The following is a 20,118-nucleotide window of genomic DNA, read 5'->3' on the forward strand; positions in this document are numbered from 1 at the left end:
TGTTGTCATGGATGTATATGTGTTTAGTAGTGTTGTACGGTTGGGCACTCGCTATCTGTCAGTAATATGCACGCATGCGCATTCACCCAAAGCCAGCAGCTGAACCTTGTGTCAAAACATAGGGGGAAATCGGCAGCGGGCAGCAGATCTGGGGCTAGCTTAAATTTGTGTGGGAGTGTTTATAAAACCAGAGTTATCAATAACGCACACATACCATGACCGAACAATCAGCTCTACTTCTTCGAAAACAACTTGCAGGTAAAATGTTTATCGCTATGGGAAAGTAGTCGAATGTAAAGTTTACGTAGCTATGAGCTACGTTTGTGTTTTAGCCATGCAAAGCTATCAGGTTAAGATTAGAAAGGTAAATTCAACGCGCTGGCCGATGGTTGCAGCGACGCATACAATTGTAGCTATTGGCGTCTGTTGAGAAACTGAAATTCCTAGTCAACATCGGCTGAATAATGATTTAGGAAACAACCAGAATCCTAATGTAGTCTTGCTAACGGGCTAGCGACTTCGTCACTAGTAGCTGACAGAACAAAGGAATTGTCAGTACAGGGAACGATTAACTTTTATCATGTTTTCGTAACATAGGATGACAAATCATTGCGTTTCTAAATGTAGAACTTTGTAGTGTCCATTTTTCAAATGACATTAACCAATTATTTAGGCGCGTGTGTGTGCGTGCGCGTGTGTGTGCACGCGCAACAATTGCTTTGGTCATTATTTTTTCAAAGTTAAACAGTATACGTATTTGCAAATGTCTTAATCACTCTGCTTTCACAAAGGACTAGAGGAAGTACTTTTGAAGACTTAAATCAGAGGATTTGGATACTTCAATTTAACCTTAAATTATTGCTAGTCCTCATCTTTAATTAATAGACTGTATTAATTTGAATGTAAATTATTTGTTGATAAATTAATTAATTTTGATGTTTGTGTGTGTGTGTGTGTGTGCGCGCGCGCGCGCGTGTGTGTGTTTGTGTGTGTGTGTATGTACTGTCCTTTTCAAAAATTGGCAGCAAGCTCAATTCCTTTGTTTTTGTTGTATACGGAAGCCATTTGAGTGAGTCTTTTACATCTCTTTGGAGATATCCTGGCTCACCCTTTCAGAATTACTCTAATTCAGCAACACTGCAGGCTGTCTGAGCATACACAGCCTTTTAAAGATTATGCCACATCGTTTCAATCAGATTCACGTCTGGACTACAACTAAACTGGTTCTGACTGAATGCAGATCATGCTTTCCCTTTGGTTAAGATAACAAAGATAAGAACATTAAGTGGACACTGAGTCTAGTCTAGTGTGATTGGACTGCTGTACTCAAAATCGCAAATGCAAAACAATAAAGCCAGTTCCAGATATACCTTTCCCCTACTGCAATACCACCAACAAGCTTACTTTTGTTGATGAAAAATATGAAAAATTTAAGCTATTCTTGTATTTGTCAGCCAACCATTCTCATATGGGAGCCATAACTTGGCCTTGCCTGATTCTTAATCATAATCAAAAACCGTTCGCACCCAACTGAGGCAAACGCACAGCTCTTTGCATGTCATGGTACAATCACGCAAGCCTGAAACTGCCAATGTGGAGTAAATATTTTTGATTAGTGAGTATGTTTGTATTTGCCAAACGCTTACTCCACATTGACAATTCCACGGTCCCGTATAAAGTTGTGCAAATTGACCCACTTCAGATTATGACAGGTGTCTGCCATTTTTACAACTGTCCTAAATGTGTTGTTTATCTGGATTATTCATTTAAAACATCCCTGGTCTCTTATTTCAGAGCTCAACAAGAACCCCGTGGAGGGCTTTTCGGCAGGTCTAATAGATGACGACGACATATATAAATGGGAAGTTGTGATCATTGGTCCCCAAGATACCCTTTTGTAAGCCATCACTTCCAAGACACCTTTGCCATTATTTTCTTAAAACATTTAACTTTGTCCTCTTGTCTTTTGCAGCGAAGGAGGTTTTTTTAAAGCGCATTTAACCTTCCCGTATGACTATCCTCTTCGACCGCCAAAGATGAAGTTCATCACTGAAATCTGGCACCCGAACGGTAGATGCTCAGTAGACACAAATGCACACTAACATTGAATGATATCATCCCATGACGTCACACTAAAGCTTTTAAGTCAACCTTACACAGACTGTTTCGATGTGTGTACCCGATCCAAACAGTTGCAAAAAATGGGGACGTGTGCATCTCAATTCTGCATGAGCCCGGAGAGGATAAGTTTGGCTATGAGAAACCCGAAGAGCGCTGGCTCCCCATCCACACAGTTGAGACAATCATGATTAGTGTCATCTCCATGTTGGCAGACCCCAACAGCGATTCGCCAGCTAATGTAGATGCTGCGGTGAGTTGAACTATGTACACTCCTCACACTGGAAATGCAATCTTCCCTTTGCTTTGAGTCATCCTCGGCATTGCCATGTTATTAAACTTGTTTTGTTTACAGAAAGAGTGGCGGGAGGACCCGAACGGTGAATTCAAGAGAAAAGTGGCTCGTTGTGTAAGAAAAAGTCAAGAGATGGCCTATGACTAGAAGCGTCGTAAAGTCCAGGGTAAGAATGAAAAAGTGTTCAAGTTACTTGTTGTTATTTTTGTTTTTTTGTAGTTAAATTGAATCTCCCTTGTTTGTGCCATTTAAAACTAATCGTCGCTCGATGAAAACCTTGTCATGCTTCACGTTTTGTAAAACTTAGAGGTGGGCACTGTCCTGGACAGATGCCCATTTTGCCGACAAAGGACAGGGGAGGAGACATTTTTATTTAAAAAAAGGACGGACTGAGGACTGACATAAGTGGGTTTTCATCCATCCCTGTAATCCTCTCTCAAGGGCCATTCCGACTGATCGTTTCAGCACGCTAATGTGGAAGTCTGCCAAAGATAGGGGTTTCCATTTCTCGCATGTGTTGTACATTCAGACTGAATGTGAATGTTAAAATGAAAAAACAAGTTTGGTTCTTAATGCTGGAAGTGGCAAAGGAGACTGAATTCAAGTGTTTTTTCTAAAACCCCATTTATGAGAGAACATTGACAGAAATACAATTAACTCTTTTCAGTTAGACTGTCAACCAAATCCTATAATATACTACCATCTGGTGGTCTTTTTGTGTCACTGCAGTGATTTCATTCATCCATTTTCCAAACTGTTTATGTGCTGCAGCCAATCCCAGCTATCTTCAAGGAATAGGCAGAGCTGGTTGCCACCCAATCGCAGGGCACACAGAGACAAACAACCAATCACAGTTCCAATCACACTTATGGACAATTTAGAGCAGGGGTGTCAAACTAATTTTTTTCGCGGGCCGCATTGTAGTCATAGCTTCTTTCGGAGGGCCATTATGACTGTCAACCCAAATAAATGAAAGTGCACCTCATATTATATACAGTAAAAGCTACAAAACAAACTGACAAATAACCCGTTTTCAAATCAGACGAGTAAAAACTGGTCAAATATTTAAAAAAAAAAAAGATATTAAAAGTGAAGACAATTCGCAATTCTAGTAATGACACAAATTTGATGTACAATTTGTCTTTGCGGGCCACATAAAATGATGTGGCGGACTGTACTTGGCCCCCGGGCCTTGAGTTTGACACCCGTGATTTAGAGCCTTTAATCAATCACACGTTTTGGAATGAGGGAGCAAAAAAAATATGACGTGTAAAATCCTGTGTGATGTAACTAAGGACATGATTGTAATTTGTCTTCCCCCCCCTCCCCAGTTTAAGGAAAAACCTCCAGAGGGAAATGTTGCGACTTGTGCACCCCTTGTTTTGCAAGACAAAAGGACTTGGTTGACCTTCAACCTGGTTTCTGCAATCGTTTGTCACAAGAAGAGCAAATTTGAGAACACTACCAGCGAAATTCCCTTTCTTCCTACCTGGAATTGTATATTTAATTTTATTTATTTTGGAAAACTAATGATGTAAAATATGTCACTACTGTAAATGAACTTGCTTTTTTTAATCAGCTGCTGAACAGTTTCTACTTTATACGACCAGGTTTCTTATGCAATTTAGTGGTGGATTGAGTCGAACAAATGAAATCCTTTACGTCACCCCCTTGCCAAATCAACTACATACTGTACATGTCAGCCCATCATAAATGTGCTTGTGGTTTTCAACACCGTCATTGATTCTCTATTGCCTTTTATTGGCTTAACTTCTTTTAAAAAGCGATCATAAGATATTTTTTGTGGCACTTAAACACCTTTTTTTTTTGCCACCTGCTAGCGTTTGCTATCTATGCGAGGGTCTAGCAATGGCTCAAACGTGCATGATCCCTTTAATCTCTCTTGTTGCAATTTGTTGTTGTGAACGGAACGGCTTACTCTGCTTTGGGAGCCACCATCCCCTCATATATTGACTTGCACATGCATGGTGAACATTAACACGAGGTTTGTGCCAACTTCTCAGGATTAAACTTGCAATGTTGCAATTAGCAATTGGTGGGATGGACTTCCTCATGGCCGTTCTTAGTCAATTAAGATTTCTTTCAACTACTGCAACCAAAAACGATCCATGGAGGATGGAGAAAGGTCTTCAAGCTGTGATAATTCTAGTGCGTTTTGCTGTGACATCTGAATTTACCTCAATTTGGTTGTCGAGTTCTCAATGCGGGGATGTTTCGGAGCTCCATTGTTGACTCGGAATAGCTGTTAGTATTTTGTTGCACATCTGGTGTTCTCTGTGGGTAATGTGTTTCATATTTGTTTGGGTTTAGAAATGCTGAGGACTGTAGGTAGATTGACAGGTAAAACCTTCCATCTTCAGTTTATTCCCGGTGCACATTTAGCCAACATGTATCACGTTATGGTTAGGATCTGGGCTGTTATTCTTTTCTCGTGTGAAGTTGACACAAACACTTTTTGTCATTGGATAACGACATCATCCTGTTTACTCCTTTTACTTTGAAAACCAAAAAACCTGCTGTTTCCCCCTAAATAATGAACTTGCCAATGATTAAGCCATGGCATCAATACCAATATGAACTGATTTTTAACACATCCAAGCAGAGTTGAATGAGTTGATCATGTCACTGCTGTCAATGTTTTACGTCAGAATTTTCTGACCTACGCCGACCGGTGTTCACTGTATTTGCACAGATTTGGTGCGTCCTTCAAATGTCATCAAGCAATACGTGTAGAAAATGGTGTCCAGGTAATCCACCCTCTAACGTTGCTACTACTTGTTTTGTTTTCCATTTTGTGTCAATGCAATGTATATTGGACATGATGCTCAATAAAATATGTAAAATGAGTGTTTTTTTCTTGAAACCTTTGGATGAGGCTTTGGCCTGCATTATTTGTAGTACTGTTGAAAAAGGGAAACAATTCGTTCAACTGTAAACATTGCATTGTCATTTCCAACACTTGACAAAATGACTTGTAGTATAGATTAGTGGCAAATGTGAGACTTTGACATACAGGTAGGAGGTTTTCACCCAACGCTAGCAATATTTTCATGAAACATTTTCAAGAAAAATGTTATTCAAGATGTTATTTGTCAGTAATTTTATGTCTCAATATTGCAGGATTTGTCAGTAATTTTATGTCTCAATATTGCAGGATATCAACTCAAATACCACTTTCAATATTATTGTAATTATTTGTGTTACAAATGTTGATGCTTTGCAAGATGATGCAATGACGTCTGGGGGAATGCATGACTATAAACTGGGTATTAACATTTTCTATTCAATCATATTTCAATTTTAATCATTTAAAATGACAGTGAATGTGTTTTAGTTACTAACTTCAATATTCTGGGACTAAAAATAGTTTCTGATTTTGCCAATGCAATTAAATGCTGAAAATCCTTTCAAAATTGTTCTCAACAAGCAAATTCCACGTACTATGTCACAATAGAGCTTGTTTAGATGTACTTAAATTAATAGCATAGATTATTACGTGATGCCCTATTACATAGTTATTGAGCACGCGTTCACACTTGGTTAATGTTAGCATAGCCTCGTGAATCTACAAGCAGTCATTTTGTGAGGATGAATTGTACCATTGATGGAAACTGTATAAAAGGTAATACAGTATTTTGTCAAAACGAGTGAAATGTTATGACTACAGTTGTCAAACGTGGATTTAACGCTGTCTTGAAGCTCTCTTTAATACGAGCTGTCCTCAGTTTAGCAACTTAACCCTTTTCCAGCGTTAACATGCTAGCACAACCCGTTTCATTCAAATTTGTGGTGTAAAGCTTACTACTTAGTTGACACCAACAAATTGTAATTGTGAAAAAAATTATATTGTATGTAACGTTGCAGTGTTTGGAAAGGCCATTCATGCACTTTCACGAATTGGAGATGAGCTGTGGTTGGATCCCACCGTCAAAGGGGTTAGTGCGGCTCCTTAACAGTTCGCCTGTTTCATCTTTTTCCTCCAAGTATATATATATATTTTAAATTATTATTTTAACAGCTGGCTCTGAGATCAGTGAATTCCTCTCAGTCTGCATATGGCTGCTTCTTATTCTCAACGATGTTCTTCCACAACTACAGCCTGGCATCAGAGCAGGCGAGTGAATTGATTAAATGCAAGCTTTACGTGAAGGTAAAGCAATTACGCGAGAGAATCGATAGAAAACAAATTCATATATTTCCCCCCATCAAGACTAATACAAATTCTATGTTGTTTTTCATTTGCTCTGAAGTCTTTGCTACCACTTTTCCGATGTTTGACTTCTATTGAACGAAATGTGGAGCGATGTCAGATCTCATTCAGTACTCCCAATGACAAAATAATGATAAAGTTTGTCTGTCGGCACGGTAGGATATCGTCTCTTATATGCCGCAATTAAAAGTTTTCACCACGGGGTGGCAGTGTTTTCTTGTAAAGTACACAGCATCTCTTTTTCCCTAGGCATCACCAAAACCCATAACCTGTGTTACCAGGAGAGTACAGCTCTGCGGGCAGTGTTTGATTCACATCTCTGTCCCAATGTGCTAAAGGGTCCTGCCAGGCAAGGCATACATACATGTTTTTCTCAGATTACAACCAACAAATTCCACTCATATGACACCAAATAATAACCAAGCTAATATGGGAGTAAAGTCATTATTAAAGTCATTATTGTATAGAAGGGACAAAAACTAGTTCACTGTGTCGTTTGTAATAACCATTGCAAAAGTGGCTATCCCCTGAGATGGATAAAAATGGGCATCTTAATTCATATTCCTCAAACATATTATTAATCCCAAACGCCGTGTTTAGATGCGTGGGGGCACAAAGACCATATTGCAAAAAGCATTTTTGAGTTGACTTTTAGAGAATCCAAATGGGAAGTCGTAATTGAATTATCTGTGGCGGTCAGTAACAGCATTAAGCAAAATGTCCAAAGCTGTGGCATTTGTAATAAGTTTCTTCTGCTCTTCTCTGCAGGCTTCTTGCAAATATGGTGATGCACTTCCAAAGATCCCAGGAGGAAGTCACCCTCTCGATAACTCCTCTCCAAGTCATTCTGAGAAATTACCACGATGGAAGAAATGGTGAGCTAATGTTACATTTTGTGCTCTATCTGTGGCCCTCTCGACTAAGCCAAATTGTAACGTGATCACTTTCTGATGACCTCGTGAGAGATTCGATTGACACAAAAGCCCGACTGCCACCCACTGTGCTTCCGTCACAGATCACATGAAGATGATGTTCACTGAGATGTCCTTACACCCCGACGAGTTTGACAATTTTCTGTGCGGAGGGGACTCGGCCATAACCTTCTGTCTGAAGGAGCTGAGGGTAACGTGGCTATTTGCGGACGCCCGTCACATGAGAGAGAGAGAGAGAGAGAGAGAGAGAGAGAGAGAGAGAGAGCGAGAGCGAGAGAGAAAGAGAGAGAGAGAGAGAGAGAGCGAGAGAGAGAGAGAGAGAGAGAGAGAGAGAGAGAGAAAATGTTTGGGTGCGGGTGGGGTATGTGCATGTGATTGGCTCACATTCTGAAAATCTGGACACTGTTTGTTCCAGTCTCTCTTTGTACGCTGCCCGTTTTGACATTTAACTTATTTCAGTGGGAGATAGATAGATAGATAGATAGATAGATAGATAGATAGATAGATAGATAGATAGATAGATAGATAGATAGATAGATAGATAGATAGATAGATAGATAGATAGATAGATAGATAGATAGATATGATGGATGGATGGATGGATGGATGGATGGATGGATGGATGGATGGATGGATGGATGGATGGATGGATGGATGGATGGATGGATGGATGGATGGATGGATGGATGGATGGATGGATGGATGGAGAAATTAAATTTGCATTCTGCTAGTCTGTGATGTCGATTTGAATTCAATTAATTGTTCAACCCTACTACAGAGGGATTCACTTGTAACAGAATCAAAACACAAAAGCACTTTGATTGGCCTTCTGGAAATTTGGATAAACGGCCACGGGGTTAGTCCAATTAAGCGGACTTGACCTGCATTAACAGCCACAACTTGCATCCCGAATGTAATCTCGGAATGTGTCTGTGCGGCACTGCCGCTGCCAACCTTCTGCTTTGTGTCTTTCTTTTTCTCTATGTCAGATTCATCACATATAACTACGAGCTCTCGAATGACATACGTATATCTCCATCTTTTTAAGGGTCTGCTGTCCTTTGCGGAGATGCACTGCCTACCAGTTTCTGTGCAGTTTGGTGCTGCAGGAATGTAAGTCTCAAGACAAACACATTGCAACACACATTTAAATACACTCTGGCTAAATTATCATGAATGTAATTCTGAGAACGGCCATTGCCCCGTCCGCGTCTGTAGGCCTGTGTGCTTTTCTGTGGCGGACATGGTCCTGGAGGCCACTGTGGTGTTGTCTACTTTGACAGACAGTGGAGCCCATTCCCAGTCCCAACCAACAAATACCCCAGACCCAACTTCACAGACCAGGTAACCTCACTCGAAGAGATGCAGCCGTGAACCTCTCTGTGCGACGGATAATTTGTGGTACTTAAAAGTGATTACGCTCATTCTGGTCCTGGTCTGCTGCGATTGCGTATTAGCAGGTTTAATTGACTCTTTCCACCTGAGCCGCTCTCCTGGCACTCACTCCTACTGGGCTCTCATTGGCTCCTTTTAGCTTCTTAAGTTGGTGTCTTGTTACAGTCAGTCTTGCGTCTGTGACTGAGATGTGGGGCACATTGAGGGACCTGTGGTGTAAGGTTCACTTGACTGCATGTACCATAATCCCTCACTATGATTTCCACTGGATTTACACTCCAGGACACATGAAACATGTATGAGTTGACAGGCACACAGATGTTGCAGCTCGAGATCAACCCTCGAATCGTCACGCTGGCATGGAAGTGGTTGCATCCAGCCAGGGTAGCCCCATCAACCCATCAACTCCTCTGGTGGAGCTTCACAAGCGCACCCTTCTTACAATTGGCACCCCCGATGCGACTGTGAGTGGCGCCTCCTCAATGGTAAATGTTCCCAACAGCACATGAGTGAAAAATGCAGCATATTTAACCATGCACTAAAAATCAAATGTAAATTATGTCTCATCTGGTTTGGGCTCATATTGGGATTGGGGACCATGATTCAGGACTCTGGTGGTAGAGAGGCTGCCATGTGTGAATGACTTAACTGTTGTGAAGTGCCTTGAGTACCTTGAAACTATGAATAAATTAATACTATAATACTATAAATTCATAGTAATAATTGCTGCATTATATGGGTTTTCCCATGCTTTGCAGACTTAACAGGTGTGTTAGTGCGAAGTGCTTTTGACATCTTGTTGGGTTAGTTATTAAGGAGGCAAACAAGGTGACATTAAATGTTCCACATCAACATGCCATCCAGACAACAGGAGTGCAATCTCTCGCTCTCTTTCTTTAATACTGAGTTCTTTATAATAACTCATTTGCATGAGTTGGATTAGCTAACACACTTTTGCTTCCAAAGGTTTGCTCCCTCCTGTTCCGGGCTTTGTCATCAGAGCAGAATGATGAGGGAGCAACTGTTCTGGCTTGTGACAGTGACATGGAGGAGGAAGATGGAGACAATAGAAGGACCCCCCGGTATTAGTGGTCATCTGGACTTAGTTACATCTGGACTTACTTTGTCTACTTGTTCACAGTCCTCATTTATCTAATTACAAACCCGCTTGTTCACTCAAATTCTTAAGAGGAAGTATTGGGTTATTTATTGCATCTGTAATTCAAATCATTTAACAGTAAAAGGAAATGTTTAGCATATGAGTTGGTCTGCAAATGAATTGCATTAGTCATTTCATACAAGAGAATAATAAATACTATCTTTATTTAAATATTGTACAGCAGATCTGCATTGAAGTGTACACTCAAAATATACAGACATGCTCTTGCTTGTCTGGAGGACGACGAAGAAATTCTTCTTGGTGGAAGTAGTCTAGAGTAGCCGTACCACCCAAGCAGGAAATTGCCGAGTCACGTTAAGATTGCCCTCAGACATGTAATAATGCTTTCCAATATAGCATTCCATGATTTTCTCTGCCTCCCTTTTGTCTTCCAATGTTCTCTTAATTAAAGAAACAGTTCTTTAGTGCAATCTTGTAAACTGGAATCTTATATGGATGGCTTTATCACTGTCACTCAGAACTTGTGACTGACTTGAGCAAAATAATTTCAGCAAAGTATAGGTAAAACTAATTTTCAAGACTGCGGGGCAAGATGGGGACATTTTAACTCATGGCTACTTGCAGTTTGAGGCTTTGAGCTCACCAACTGGCACACTGTCAGGAATTTAAAGAATTATGTTTGCCAGTATCAACATTGGATACAAGGCACATCATTACCAAACGACGGAAAATTATTAGACTAAAAAGGTGTGGTCGTCACGATACGCAATATGTGATGCATATAAAAAGAAGCAGCATATTATGGTGCTCCAGCAACAAATCAGAAATGCCAATTATGTTTTGAGTCGGTTTAAAGTAAACTATTTGGTTAAAGTAATAAAAATAAAAAAAAATACACTTTCTCTTCAGCTTTTGTGCGTTGAAAGCCGCCACACGATTTTTGCCCTGCAGCGCCTTCGGCATTCACATCCTCTTCCATGTTTGTCACAATTTCTCCTCATACACACAAACACAGCAGCCATGAGATTAAAGGGAAACCACCTCCTTGATGGACTATAACGTACGCATGTCGGAACCTTGCAGTGTTAAATGTTACAAATACAAAAGGTGGCTGCTTCTTCACAAAATCAGATTGTTTCAACCTCAACCTGGAAGGAAGGGTTAGGGGAATAGTTACAACAACCAAAATATCTGCTCCCTGCATCCATGGACAAATTTGCCACTGAAAGCAACACTAGTGATAGGAAAATAAAGCTTCATTTTTGCTTCATGAACCAGTTGTATTTTTAGACTCACTGTAATTGACCCTAGATTTCACTAAAGCAGTGCTTGTCAATTGTGTTATTTCATTATTATATTATATTTTACACCCTCTGACCAACTCTCCTCAGTGATTACATTTGTCTATAAAATTGTACTAAGTACACCTCTGCATAACATTGTAAGGGGGTTTAAAAAATGTCATCAGTGTGCTATGGTGAACAGAGTGACATCTCAATGTATCAATAAGCACAACAACTGGTTCATGAAGCATCTTGAAACTTCATTTTCCCAACAGTACACAAATCCCACCCGAACACATTCATTTAACCAGCCTATAGAGTGCAAGCTCCTTTCTCAACACGACTGAGGAAGTGTATCCGTTCCTTCTGGCAGCCCAGAACAAAGCTGCTCTAACATTTACAAGAGTGGAACAACTCAACTGAATGGACATGCCCTCCCTGTTTGCCCAATACTCGAAGACGTTCAATCGTGTGAAAGCTTCTATTGCTGGCAATAACCCAGGGACCATTGCGGTTTGCAAAGTTGCTGCTTTTTCTTTCAGGACCTGCTGCTGTTTTTACATCCACCTGGTCATCTTATGTTTGGGTGTAAAGAACAGCTGCAGCATGCTGGGAGGGGGGAAAAAAAATGAACATCTGATGTCATCCTGAGTCCTCCATCCTGTCCAGCAGGAGTCCAAGCAGTCCATCCAGTCACAGCCTTATGTTGAACCTAGTCAGTGTATTCTGCTACTATGGACAACAGCACTGTGATATCATCCGGCTTCCCTCCTGGATACACACACCAAAAATATTCATGCAAAATTAAAAACGTACTCATCAAATTCAATTGTAATCATATAAAACTAGACGCAGGGCCACAAAATGCGTCAATTCATGATATTTTTCATCCTGAAAACTACATGACAAAATCCCATTACCGTGTGTCCACAGTAGGCTGGTCCACGGCTATGGTTTGTGTGGCATTTTGTTACGGATGCACTCACCTCGTACGTTGAGTCCGTTGTCACAGGCAAACTGTGCAAAAGGTGACATATAGTGGGGGTCGTAGGCCAGGTCGTGAGCCTGCTCTGCAATACTGCGGGCAGTCTGCTGAATGCTCTCATAGTTGGCGCTCTGAACACAAAGAGAAACCAAGAATTAGAGGCGGGGCCTCTTTACCCACTTGCGGAACTGCGTGTTTAGGCAAGTCACCTTGAGTTTCTTCAGCTCCTGCAGGATCATGTAATCAGGCATGTTGTCGAAGAGGCCATCGGTAGCGGTGAGGATGATGTCACCCAGCTGAACGTCAAAGGACGAGCTGTCAGCTGCATCTGGGCTGCAGAGGGGCGCGCGCACACACAAAAACGGCTAAGTCAGGCAGGGGAAAACAGTGCATTGCTAATTTATTTTCAGTGTTCAGTTATTCCTCTTTTGTACATCATCATCACAGTTGTTTCCGCTTCTCTTCAGCCTCGATTTGGTTCGCTTCAGGTCTGAATTCATACCACAGCCAAAACCGATGGTAAATATTTATTATAGCTGACCCTTCAGTTTAGCCACGCCGCTGCCAGCATGTTGTGGGTCAGGACATGCAGAGCACATGCTCCTGCTAGCAACTTTCACCGACGACGTTTCAAAATTTAGAAAGACTCACAAAAATGGCATTGACTGAACTGCTATTGACCAAATTATTTTGCAGCTCTAACAACAGCACGAAGATTGCAAGGAATTGCATGTTTTCTTCTATTTCCTGCTTGGTGCTCTGCATGCCGCCCTTTTCATTTCTGCCCAATGGGGGGCACCGGTCATCACACGCGTCAATGATAGAATAAGTTCACTTGCAAAAGAGTACAGAGTAAATACGAACCGCATCAAGTGGGGGGGGGGAAAAAATACGAGTGTGCTTTTGTTTCAGACAAAACAAGCAGAGCAAACGACTTTCCTAGTGTGAACACACCCTTGCAAAAACTTTTGTCTCAAAACACTGCTGTCATTATATTTTACCACTAACTAATCATCAAGAAAACTCTTCACATACAGCATCAAAATAATGCAAAAGTAACTGCTCCAGGACCGCCATCCCCCATTCTCCTCCGTGCATAAGTGTTAACTGAGAATTGGGGGGAGGGGGGGGGTCAATGAAGGCAAATAGGCGGGACTTTAACAGACAATGTAAGCAGCCAGTTAGCTATATTGTGCCCTACTTAGAAGTCTCCCTCTAAATAGAAGAGAAGAGCTCATTACCGGCGATAGCCAGCTTTAGCGGTGATTGAAACCTTGACTTTTCCACGGTAAACTGGTAATCAGCCCATGCCTAATGTGAGGTCAGAAGTTACAGTGTCAAAATCCTGATGTCACCAAATTGCACAATTGAGCCGGTGTGAAGGCCAAACCATTAAAGCGAGAACAAGTGTCTGGTGTGCCAGCGCTTAGGAGAGCCTTTAAGTTTCAGAATCCGATCTGCCGCTTTTCCACTAGCAGCAAAGCACGCTATACTTGCCACTACACGGCCTCTTTTGCTTTTTCCACAACAGATTACAACAGGCGCGTTGTGGGATCAACTGAACTGTGCGAACTCGCGTGTCATAACATTTAACAAGTGGCGTGTTTCTGCCACTGTTTTTGGAGCGATTCAAAATGAGGATTGCCGGTGCATGATGTGCTGACGCAACGGTCGGGCAAGGCGAATGGTGAGCCTCTGTCCTGCTGCTGGAGATCTCCCATTCTAAAGAATGAGTCCCACCAAGCAAGTGGTGCGTTTGCTCATGAAAATTTTCACCAAATACATCCATCAGTAAATATGAAATGTATAATATGATTCAGCGTTGCTGTCAAACATTACGGTGTTTAATGTAGGTACTGTGCTTGGTTAATTATGTTACTTTTGGTAAAGGACAGTTCCTAGCTGCATGACGGCCGGTGCTTTAAAACCACCCCTGAGATGGCTCTAAAAAACTCTTCTATTGTAACTGCTCAGCCCTGAAAAGTCCTGAGCCCACCCAAGTGTGCGCGCAGGTAGCAGATGTTTTATCCTCCAGGTTTGTTCTAGATCGCAAACGTTTGCCAACAATCTTAATGTTCAGGTTTTTTTTATATGAAAAACACTGTCACTCAAATGGACGCCGTAGGCTGTAGGACACAAGGAAGCAAAATGTGTATCGCAAGTTAAATGATGATTAAAAATAGAAAAAAAAAAAAAAGTTACGCCTTTGCAAGGGGAAGACATTTGTGTCTAAACAGTCAGAGTGATTTAAGGCTGGATTGGTTGTGAACTTGGCCTGCCAGCCTTTAATCGCCCAGACTTTGACCCAGTGAAAGGGAAAGCTTGGCGATCATCCAAAGCCTGCTCGGCAGGCAAACGAGAGACAGCAGTCCATGGACCCTGGCACTCTGATACTACAGTACATTGACTAATGAGGAACAAACTTGTTTTGCTAAGCACTGGTCAGAAAGAACACAGGAGAAACGTACACAAACGACTGTAAGCTCGTGTATAACAATCAAAAGACGAAATTGGACATTTTGGTGGGAATTTGTTATTGTTATAAATGCAAATTTCTGTTTCAATTATTATTTTTTTTTATTTAAAAAACATCTACCATAGGTTGACAGGCTAACCTTAATACTAGGCTTAAGGCTACATCTACAATGACCAAGGGGAAAGGTATTTCGTATATTATTTCTATGTTTTGAATTCATTGATTAAGTACTGTTGGGATTTTTGCCAAAGGTGCACTTCTTTGGGCATACCTGTCACTGAGGACGGCCCCCTCGGCCTCGGGAGGAGCGATGGACAGTTGGAAGGGCGTGTTGAAGTAATGCTGCTGCTCATCGGAGCGGTGGACCACCTCCCCCCCACGAACCACCAGGAAGCCAGAGTCCCCCAAGTTGGCTGTGTGCAGCTGATGACTCTGGCGGTCCAACACCACAATGCAGGCTGTGCTACTGCCTGCAGAAACACAAAACACACATACCAAGAAAAGATAGTTACAATGCAAACATCACAAGAACCAACATGATCTGTATTTGTTGTCTTAGTTAAGATTCTCCACATCTTAGCTGAGCAGGATGAATACAATGTTTTCTTTATGAGGCAACAACATTATGATAAATATTAAAATATTAATTATCATCCTTGAAATATTAATGCAACCAAAACAAGTTATAGAGCCTATATCTACGAACAGATAAAATATATAGGGCTGAAACAAGTCTTCCAGTAATACGGGTGCCTCGCTTTTTCCGCCCCGAGTATTTATTTATGTGTAACACTGTCGGAACAAGTAAGTCAAGCTCATTGCAGCAACAATTTTTTTTTGCAGTTTCTATGCAAGTACTAAATGTTTAGTATAATGTGGAAGTGTGGTTTTGCCTTTTGTTTTTACAATTGTTACTTAGCCAAGATTTTTTTAAATACCTGATTATTTGATAAAATTTTCAGTAAGATATCCTATGACAAATTAAATATTTATTAGCAGTAACTGTGGAGGAAGGAAAAAAAAAAAAACAGCCGACTGACCAACCAAAACCAAGCCCCTCCCCCAAAAAAACTGCAGCTTTGGCTATTGCATTCTTTAACATTGCCATGTAACTCCTTGTCCAGAAAAAGGTTTCACTGGAATAAACTTTAGCAACACTAATCAGTCCAATGTGAGAATGTGGTGGTTCCACTATTCTAGAGATCCAATGAAACATGAGTCTGTGGTGGAGACAAACGAAGCCACACCCCGTTGGTGACTCATTGACGAACACACTGAAATGTGTTCTCTGGGACCAACCTTCAAAAAGGACTTATGACTCACTCCCGCATTCTCTTTCCAACCACAATACAAGGCACACTGTAGCCCAAAAAGAACATTGAACAGTACAAGACTGCCCATGTGAAAATGGAGTGGAAAAGTACTACTATTCAACATCCGATATTACATGTTTTGACACAAATCTTTGTCAGGAAGCGGCAACTGTGGACGTCAACTTGAACAAGGACATGGAACAGGTCATAGACTGAAAAAAAATAATCACCACCATCTAAACCAGTGGTTCTTAACCTGGGTTCGATCGAACCCTAGGGGTTCGGTGAGTCGGCTTCAGAGGTTCCGCAGAGCTGGTATGTTAACCCCACCCCCACCCCCGCGCAGATGGCCGAACACACCTGAATGTCGTGTAAATTCGCGATAATGCGTAACCTAACTGGTCTTGCAAAGGCAACAGCAGAATTGGTCATTTTCATTCGTTTTTGGCGACCCTATGCCGCTTGCTTCCACAGAGTGAAGACTTGCTAGGCATCAGGGAGTCCATTCTCGGTTGTTTTTCACCAAGTTTCACAAACGTCTGGGGAGATAAGATTTGATCTTACGACCAAATCCATCCTACAAAGCAAACATGTCATTACAGTGACGGATCCCTTTCAGAGGACTCTGAGATGTTCATCACTGCCTTGAGTTTGTGTGCTTCCGCTCACCCAGCAGCGGCACTTTGTTCTGCAGCAGCTCATAATAGCTGGTGGTGAGGACTCCGACGGGGCTGCTGGGAACAAAGCGGCCCTCCTTCACCAGGCGCTCGCATGTCTTCATCAAAGTGCTGGAGAACTGCGACGGGTCCACGCCGTAGTCTCGCCAGCCTCCAACTCCGTCAGCCACACCTACAGTCACACGCACGCACAGATGTCAACTCATTATCTGGCTAGACTTGAGAAAATATTGTGAGACTAAATCTTGGTGAGCATCTAGTTTACCAAAGTAAACTTTGCAAGTTTGTCACCTCGTCAATCAACAATTCATGTTTTCTTTACACTTGTGTGACAAACAATACTTGAGCAATTATCTGAACCATTAATACATGTCTTATTATATTTAAGTCTCAAACAGATTGGTTCAGTTTCCATATTTCATAATTTGATCCAAAAAGTGTCCAATAAAAATAGCATCCTGCAGCGGATTGGTTGAACTTGAGAGGCTCCACTGAACTACTATGTTTGCGGCTCACAGTTTTCTTAGAAGGGAAGATGGAGTCTTGTTACTCCCAAAAGTGACTTCTCTGACCATACATGGAGGGCCCTCAAGTCTGCTCAGAGTTTGCCAGAAACAGACAGTGGTCTGTTTTACAACAAAGTGCCAAAAACAACACATCTTTCTGAGAGGACCTCCTGACTCTCAACTTGTCTTGTGTAGTGAACAACTCATTGTTGAAGCAAGACAGATTTGCAGGCTCGGGGAGGGGGGTTGGGGGCTCTCTGGATTCAACCCAAGGTTCACAGAGGTGGTTATGCATTTGCATCTGTCACACTCAGTATCAAGACGGCATAATCCTTTGACCAAGTATACTATTTTATTTTTTAAAAGAAACAATCTGCAGTTTCAAGTTCAGCTCTCCAATTGTACGACTGCATCTGCCTTCATGGTGCTACTTGGTCCAATGTAGGCTGCATCTTCACAAAAACATTAGCGATCTTTGTTTTTTTTCATATGATTGTTGAAGGTTAACACGGTTGTTGGTATTCCCATTGTTCTCTCGTCCCTCTGCTGGGTGCTCAACCCCTCTATCCTGTTTACTCGTGGTAACAACCCTGTCCTTCAAAGCGCTCTCGCCACCTCAACCCAAACGTAATGTGGGACAAAAACATTTATCACGTAAATTTAAAAGCATTTTACTTGGGTTTCCCTTTACTTGTTTTGGCATCTTATTCCATTTGCGTGCAGCATAACAGTTACATGCCGCTTCACCATGTTTGCTTTGGACTCTGGTCTCCACTAAGTGTACACATTTTTTTTTTAAATCTTTATCCGTATCGGAACATATTACTTTGGGGTATGTGCACATGGCTCAGTAGAGTTTGGAAATCACTGATGTAAATTGCAATTGTAATTCCAAAGTGACAAGCTTCAGATCGTTGAGTGGGCCAATCCGGTCTGTTATGATTTTGCAGGTGACAAGGGTTCCGTGGGTTGTGCTCCTGATTTCCACAAGGATTTTTGAAAACAACTCCAACATTCGTGCTGCATTATTGTAAAGCGTTCGTGGCGTAGCAAAGTGGTAGAGAAAGAAAGGAAGACAATGCAGCCCGTGACTCACCCAAAACATCGGCAGATTTGTGTCGGGCGATGAAGCATGCGTCGTCCCCATAGCACATTCCTTTCTTCAGAATGCCTTTACGGAAATCCTTGCCGAAGCCGCAGCTCGCTGTCACCAGGCTGTAGTCGCGGCCGTCCGTCTGAGAGAGTCCGCCGATGACAGCTCTGGCAACCAGTCTCCCGTACGACAGCACGGACAACATTCCCCACGAAGCAGCTGCCAACCTCGGAGGCGGCCAAGCCAAGCTAGCGGTCGCGCTAGCTTAGCTTCGACGTTAGCTCACGAATGTTGACCTGTTGGAGGCTGCTAGAGATGCGAGCTGCACGCGTGGAGAACAAACAAAGCGGAGAGAATGAGCTCGGTGTGGCGGCGCTTTCCTCCCGCGACGAGAACGCAAAGGGAATCACAGGAAAGCGCTGTCCTTTCCGCCCCAAAAGTGCTGTCCGTCGTTGGCCGCCGCAGCCATGGTACTACTTGTGTCTTTGAAGACGTTAGACACAGTGTATGCAGCTGCTTTGTGGCCTCGCGCACACAGCTCAACCCACGCGGTCTTGTGACTTCTTTGACGTCATCATCCTTACGCAACCTTCCATGCCATATAAGGAGTCATTACAGCCGCATTATTTTTTTGAGCTTGTCTGATTCTGCGTTGTCCAAAGTTCGACCTGGGGGGCATTTGCTGAGAGCTTTTATTCCTTTTCTATTCATTATTATTAATTAATTAAAACTAAACTAAAGTAACTCAAGTTGGCTTACTCTTTAGTCTATTAATTCAGCAACAGACCTCAGTTTAGAGGACAGCCCCCCGCGCTCCCGTCTCAGGTGCTGCCCCCATCTGAAGTCTCAAAGAGCGTTGTCACAATTGGACAACCCCAACAATATCAAATCAAACCAGTAATCTATTATTCAAACCAGAAGTGGTGCAAAAACTATTTGTGGATTATTAATCATAAAAACCTTCATAATGAGCACCTCAAAAACAATTAAATATACGTGTACTATATCTTTCCACATCACACTCCGCATTAGTTTGTCGTTCAGACCAGTGGTCCCCAACCCCGGGTCCGCGGACCGGTACCGCTCCGTGGGTTACTTGGTACCGGGCCGCTAAGTGGGTGAAACAGCAATGTGTACATATTCTGTTAGGTTAGACAAACTCATATACTTTTTCATGTTCAGGTATGTGTAAATCCTCTTATTATTTTATATATAAACATGACTGTTCAATCAAGAGACACACATAGGGGCAGTAACCTCCCAATACACATAGGTACCAAATGGTCAGGTGACGCTTTCCCGCCTTTTCCGGACAGTATAAAACCTTCTGACTTGGAGAATGGGGGTTGTTGTTTCATCTGCTGCCATGCCTCATGTACTGGCCGCCATTAAACAACCCAAGATCTTGCCAATAAAGAACCAACTGTTACTCCACATCTTTGTTTTCCTTGCTCAACAATGGACATCTCAAACAACACGCAACAGTATCAAAACTCAAGGCCCATTGTCCCCCCTGTTTCAGGATCATTATCAAGTGTCGTCAGACCTTGCTGGTGAGTTGATCATTTGAATCTACAGCAGCCCTTGGAGACCCGAGCTGGACGTGCCCTCTAAATTGTTGTAAAAGTCTGAATTTGAGTTTAACTCGTTGTTTATCCATGGCCTATGTGCATGCGACTGGCTGACGATCAGTT

The 20,118-nt window shown here is 42.0% G+C and overlaps 3 protein-coding genes and 1 long non-coding RNA gene across 7 annotated transcripts; 3 read left to right on the plus strand and 1 right to left on the minus strand.

Annotated features, from left to right (window-relative positions):
• The first annotated feature begins 77 nt into the window (after positions 1-77).
• On the plus strand, positions 78-5,281 carry LOC148398316 (ubiquitin-conjugating enzyme E2 G1-like). The gene is made up of 6 exons (XM_088377252.1): positions 78-258; positions 1,795-1,897; positions 1,973-2,070; positions 2,193-2,371; positions 2,474-2,579; positions 3,745-5,281. The coding sequence occupies exons 1-5, from the start codon at positions 216-218 to the stop codon at positions 2,558-2,560; spliced, it is 510 nt and encodes a 169-aa protein (XP_088233378.1). The 5' UTR covers positions 78-215; the 3' UTR covers positions 2,561-2,579; positions 3,745-5,281.
• Positions 5,282-5,902: 621 nt separating this feature from the next.
• rad9b (RAD9 checkpoint clamp component B) lies at positions 5,903-10,561 on the plus strand. 4 transcript variants are annotated; one of them, XM_088377234.1, is made up of 11 exons: positions 5,903-6,056; positions 6,299-6,369; positions 6,453-6,584; positions 6,685-6,799; positions 6,894-6,993; positions 7,413-7,519; positions 7,660-7,766; positions 8,625-8,689; positions 8,795-8,920; positions 9,282-9,435; positions 9,938-10,561. In XM_088377234.1, the coding sequence occupies exons 1-11, from the start codon at positions 6,023-6,025 to the stop codon at positions 10,058-10,060; spliced, it is 1,134 nt and encodes a 377-aa protein (XP_088233360.1). In that variant the 5' UTR covers positions 5,903-6,022; the 3' UTR covers positions 10,061-10,561. The 4 variants fall into 4 exon arrangements, with proteins under 4 accessions (XP_088233360.1, XP_088233359.1, XP_088233361.1 ...); XM_088377233.1 differs by having other exon boundaries at positions 5,920-6,056; positions 9,282-9,456; XM_088377235.1 differs by lacking the exon at positions 6,685-6,799 and having other exon boundaries at positions 5,920-6,056; positions 6,453-6,548; positions 6,926-6,993; positions 9,282-9,456.
• On the minus strand, positions 10,278-18,987 carry pptc7a (protein phosphatase targeting COQ7 a). The gene is made up of 6 exons (XM_088377247.1): positions 18,428-18,987; positions 16,818-16,997; positions 15,107-15,305; positions 12,569-12,692; positions 12,361-12,490; positions 10,278-12,145 (listed from the first exon to the last, which is right to left on the minus strand). Exons 1-6 carry the CDS (start codon positions 18,627-18,629, stop codon positions 12,087-12,089), a joined length of 894 nt encoding a protein of 297 aa, XP_088233373.1. The 5' UTR covers positions 18,630-18,987; the 3' UTR covers positions 10,278-12,086.
• LOC148398319 (uncharacterized) lies at positions 12,556-15,363 on the plus strand. Its single transcript, XR_015858782.1, has 2 exons — positions 12,556-12,878; positions 15,087-15,363. It is a non-coding gene; the product is annotated as an uncharacterized LOC148398319 (long non-coding RNA).
• Positions 18,988-20,118: the final 1,131 nt, after the last annotated feature.

The sequence above is a fragment of the Syngnathus floridae genome, chromosome 5, assembly GCF_059516105.1.
Source record: "Syngnathus floridae isolate MCC-2025c chromosome 5, RoL_Sflo_1.0, whole genome shotgun sequence".
NCBI classification, from domain to species: Eukaryota; Metazoa; Chordata; class Actinopteri; order Syngnathiformes; family Syngnathidae; genus Syngnathus; species Syngnathus floridae.

Bases quoted from the DNA above. Each gene is read 5' to 3' on its own strand.
- LOC148398316 (XM_088377252.1), top strand. From the start codon at position 216: ATGACCGAACAATCAGCTCTACTTCTTCGAAAACAACTTGCAG. The intron at 1,898-1,972 runs GTAAGCCATCAC...TGTCTTTTGCAG, and splicing joins GGTCCCCAAGATACCCTTTT to CGAAGGAGGTTTTTTTAAAG. The intron at 2,372-2,473 runs GTGAGTTGAACT...TTTTGTTTACAG, and splicing joins CAGCTAATGTAGATGCTGCG to AAAGAGTGGCGGGAGGACCC.
- rad9b (XM_088377233.1), top strand. From the start codon at position 6,023: ATGAATTGTACCATTGATGGAAACTGTATAAAAG. The intron at 6,800-6,893 runs GTAGGATATCGT...CTTTTTCCCTAG, and splicing joins AAAGTTTGTCTGTCGGCACG to GCATCACCAAAACCCATAAC. The intron at 8,921-9,281 runs GTAACCTCACTC...ATGAGTTGACAG, and splicing joins GACCCAACTTCACAGACCAG to GCACACAGATGTTGCAGCTC.
- pptc7a (XM_088377247.1), bottom strand. From the start codon at position 18,629: ATGTTGTCCGTGCTGTCGTACGGGAGACTGGTTGCCAGAGCTGTCATC. The intron at 16,998-18,427 runs GTGAGTCACGGG...GTGTGACTGTAG, and splicing joins CAAATCTGCCGATGTTTTGG to GTGTGGCTGACGGAGTTGGA. The intron at 12,693-15,106 runs GTATGCCCAAAG...GCCCCTCTGCAG, and splicing joins GGGGCCGTCCTCAGTGACAG to CCCAGATGCAGCTGACAGCT.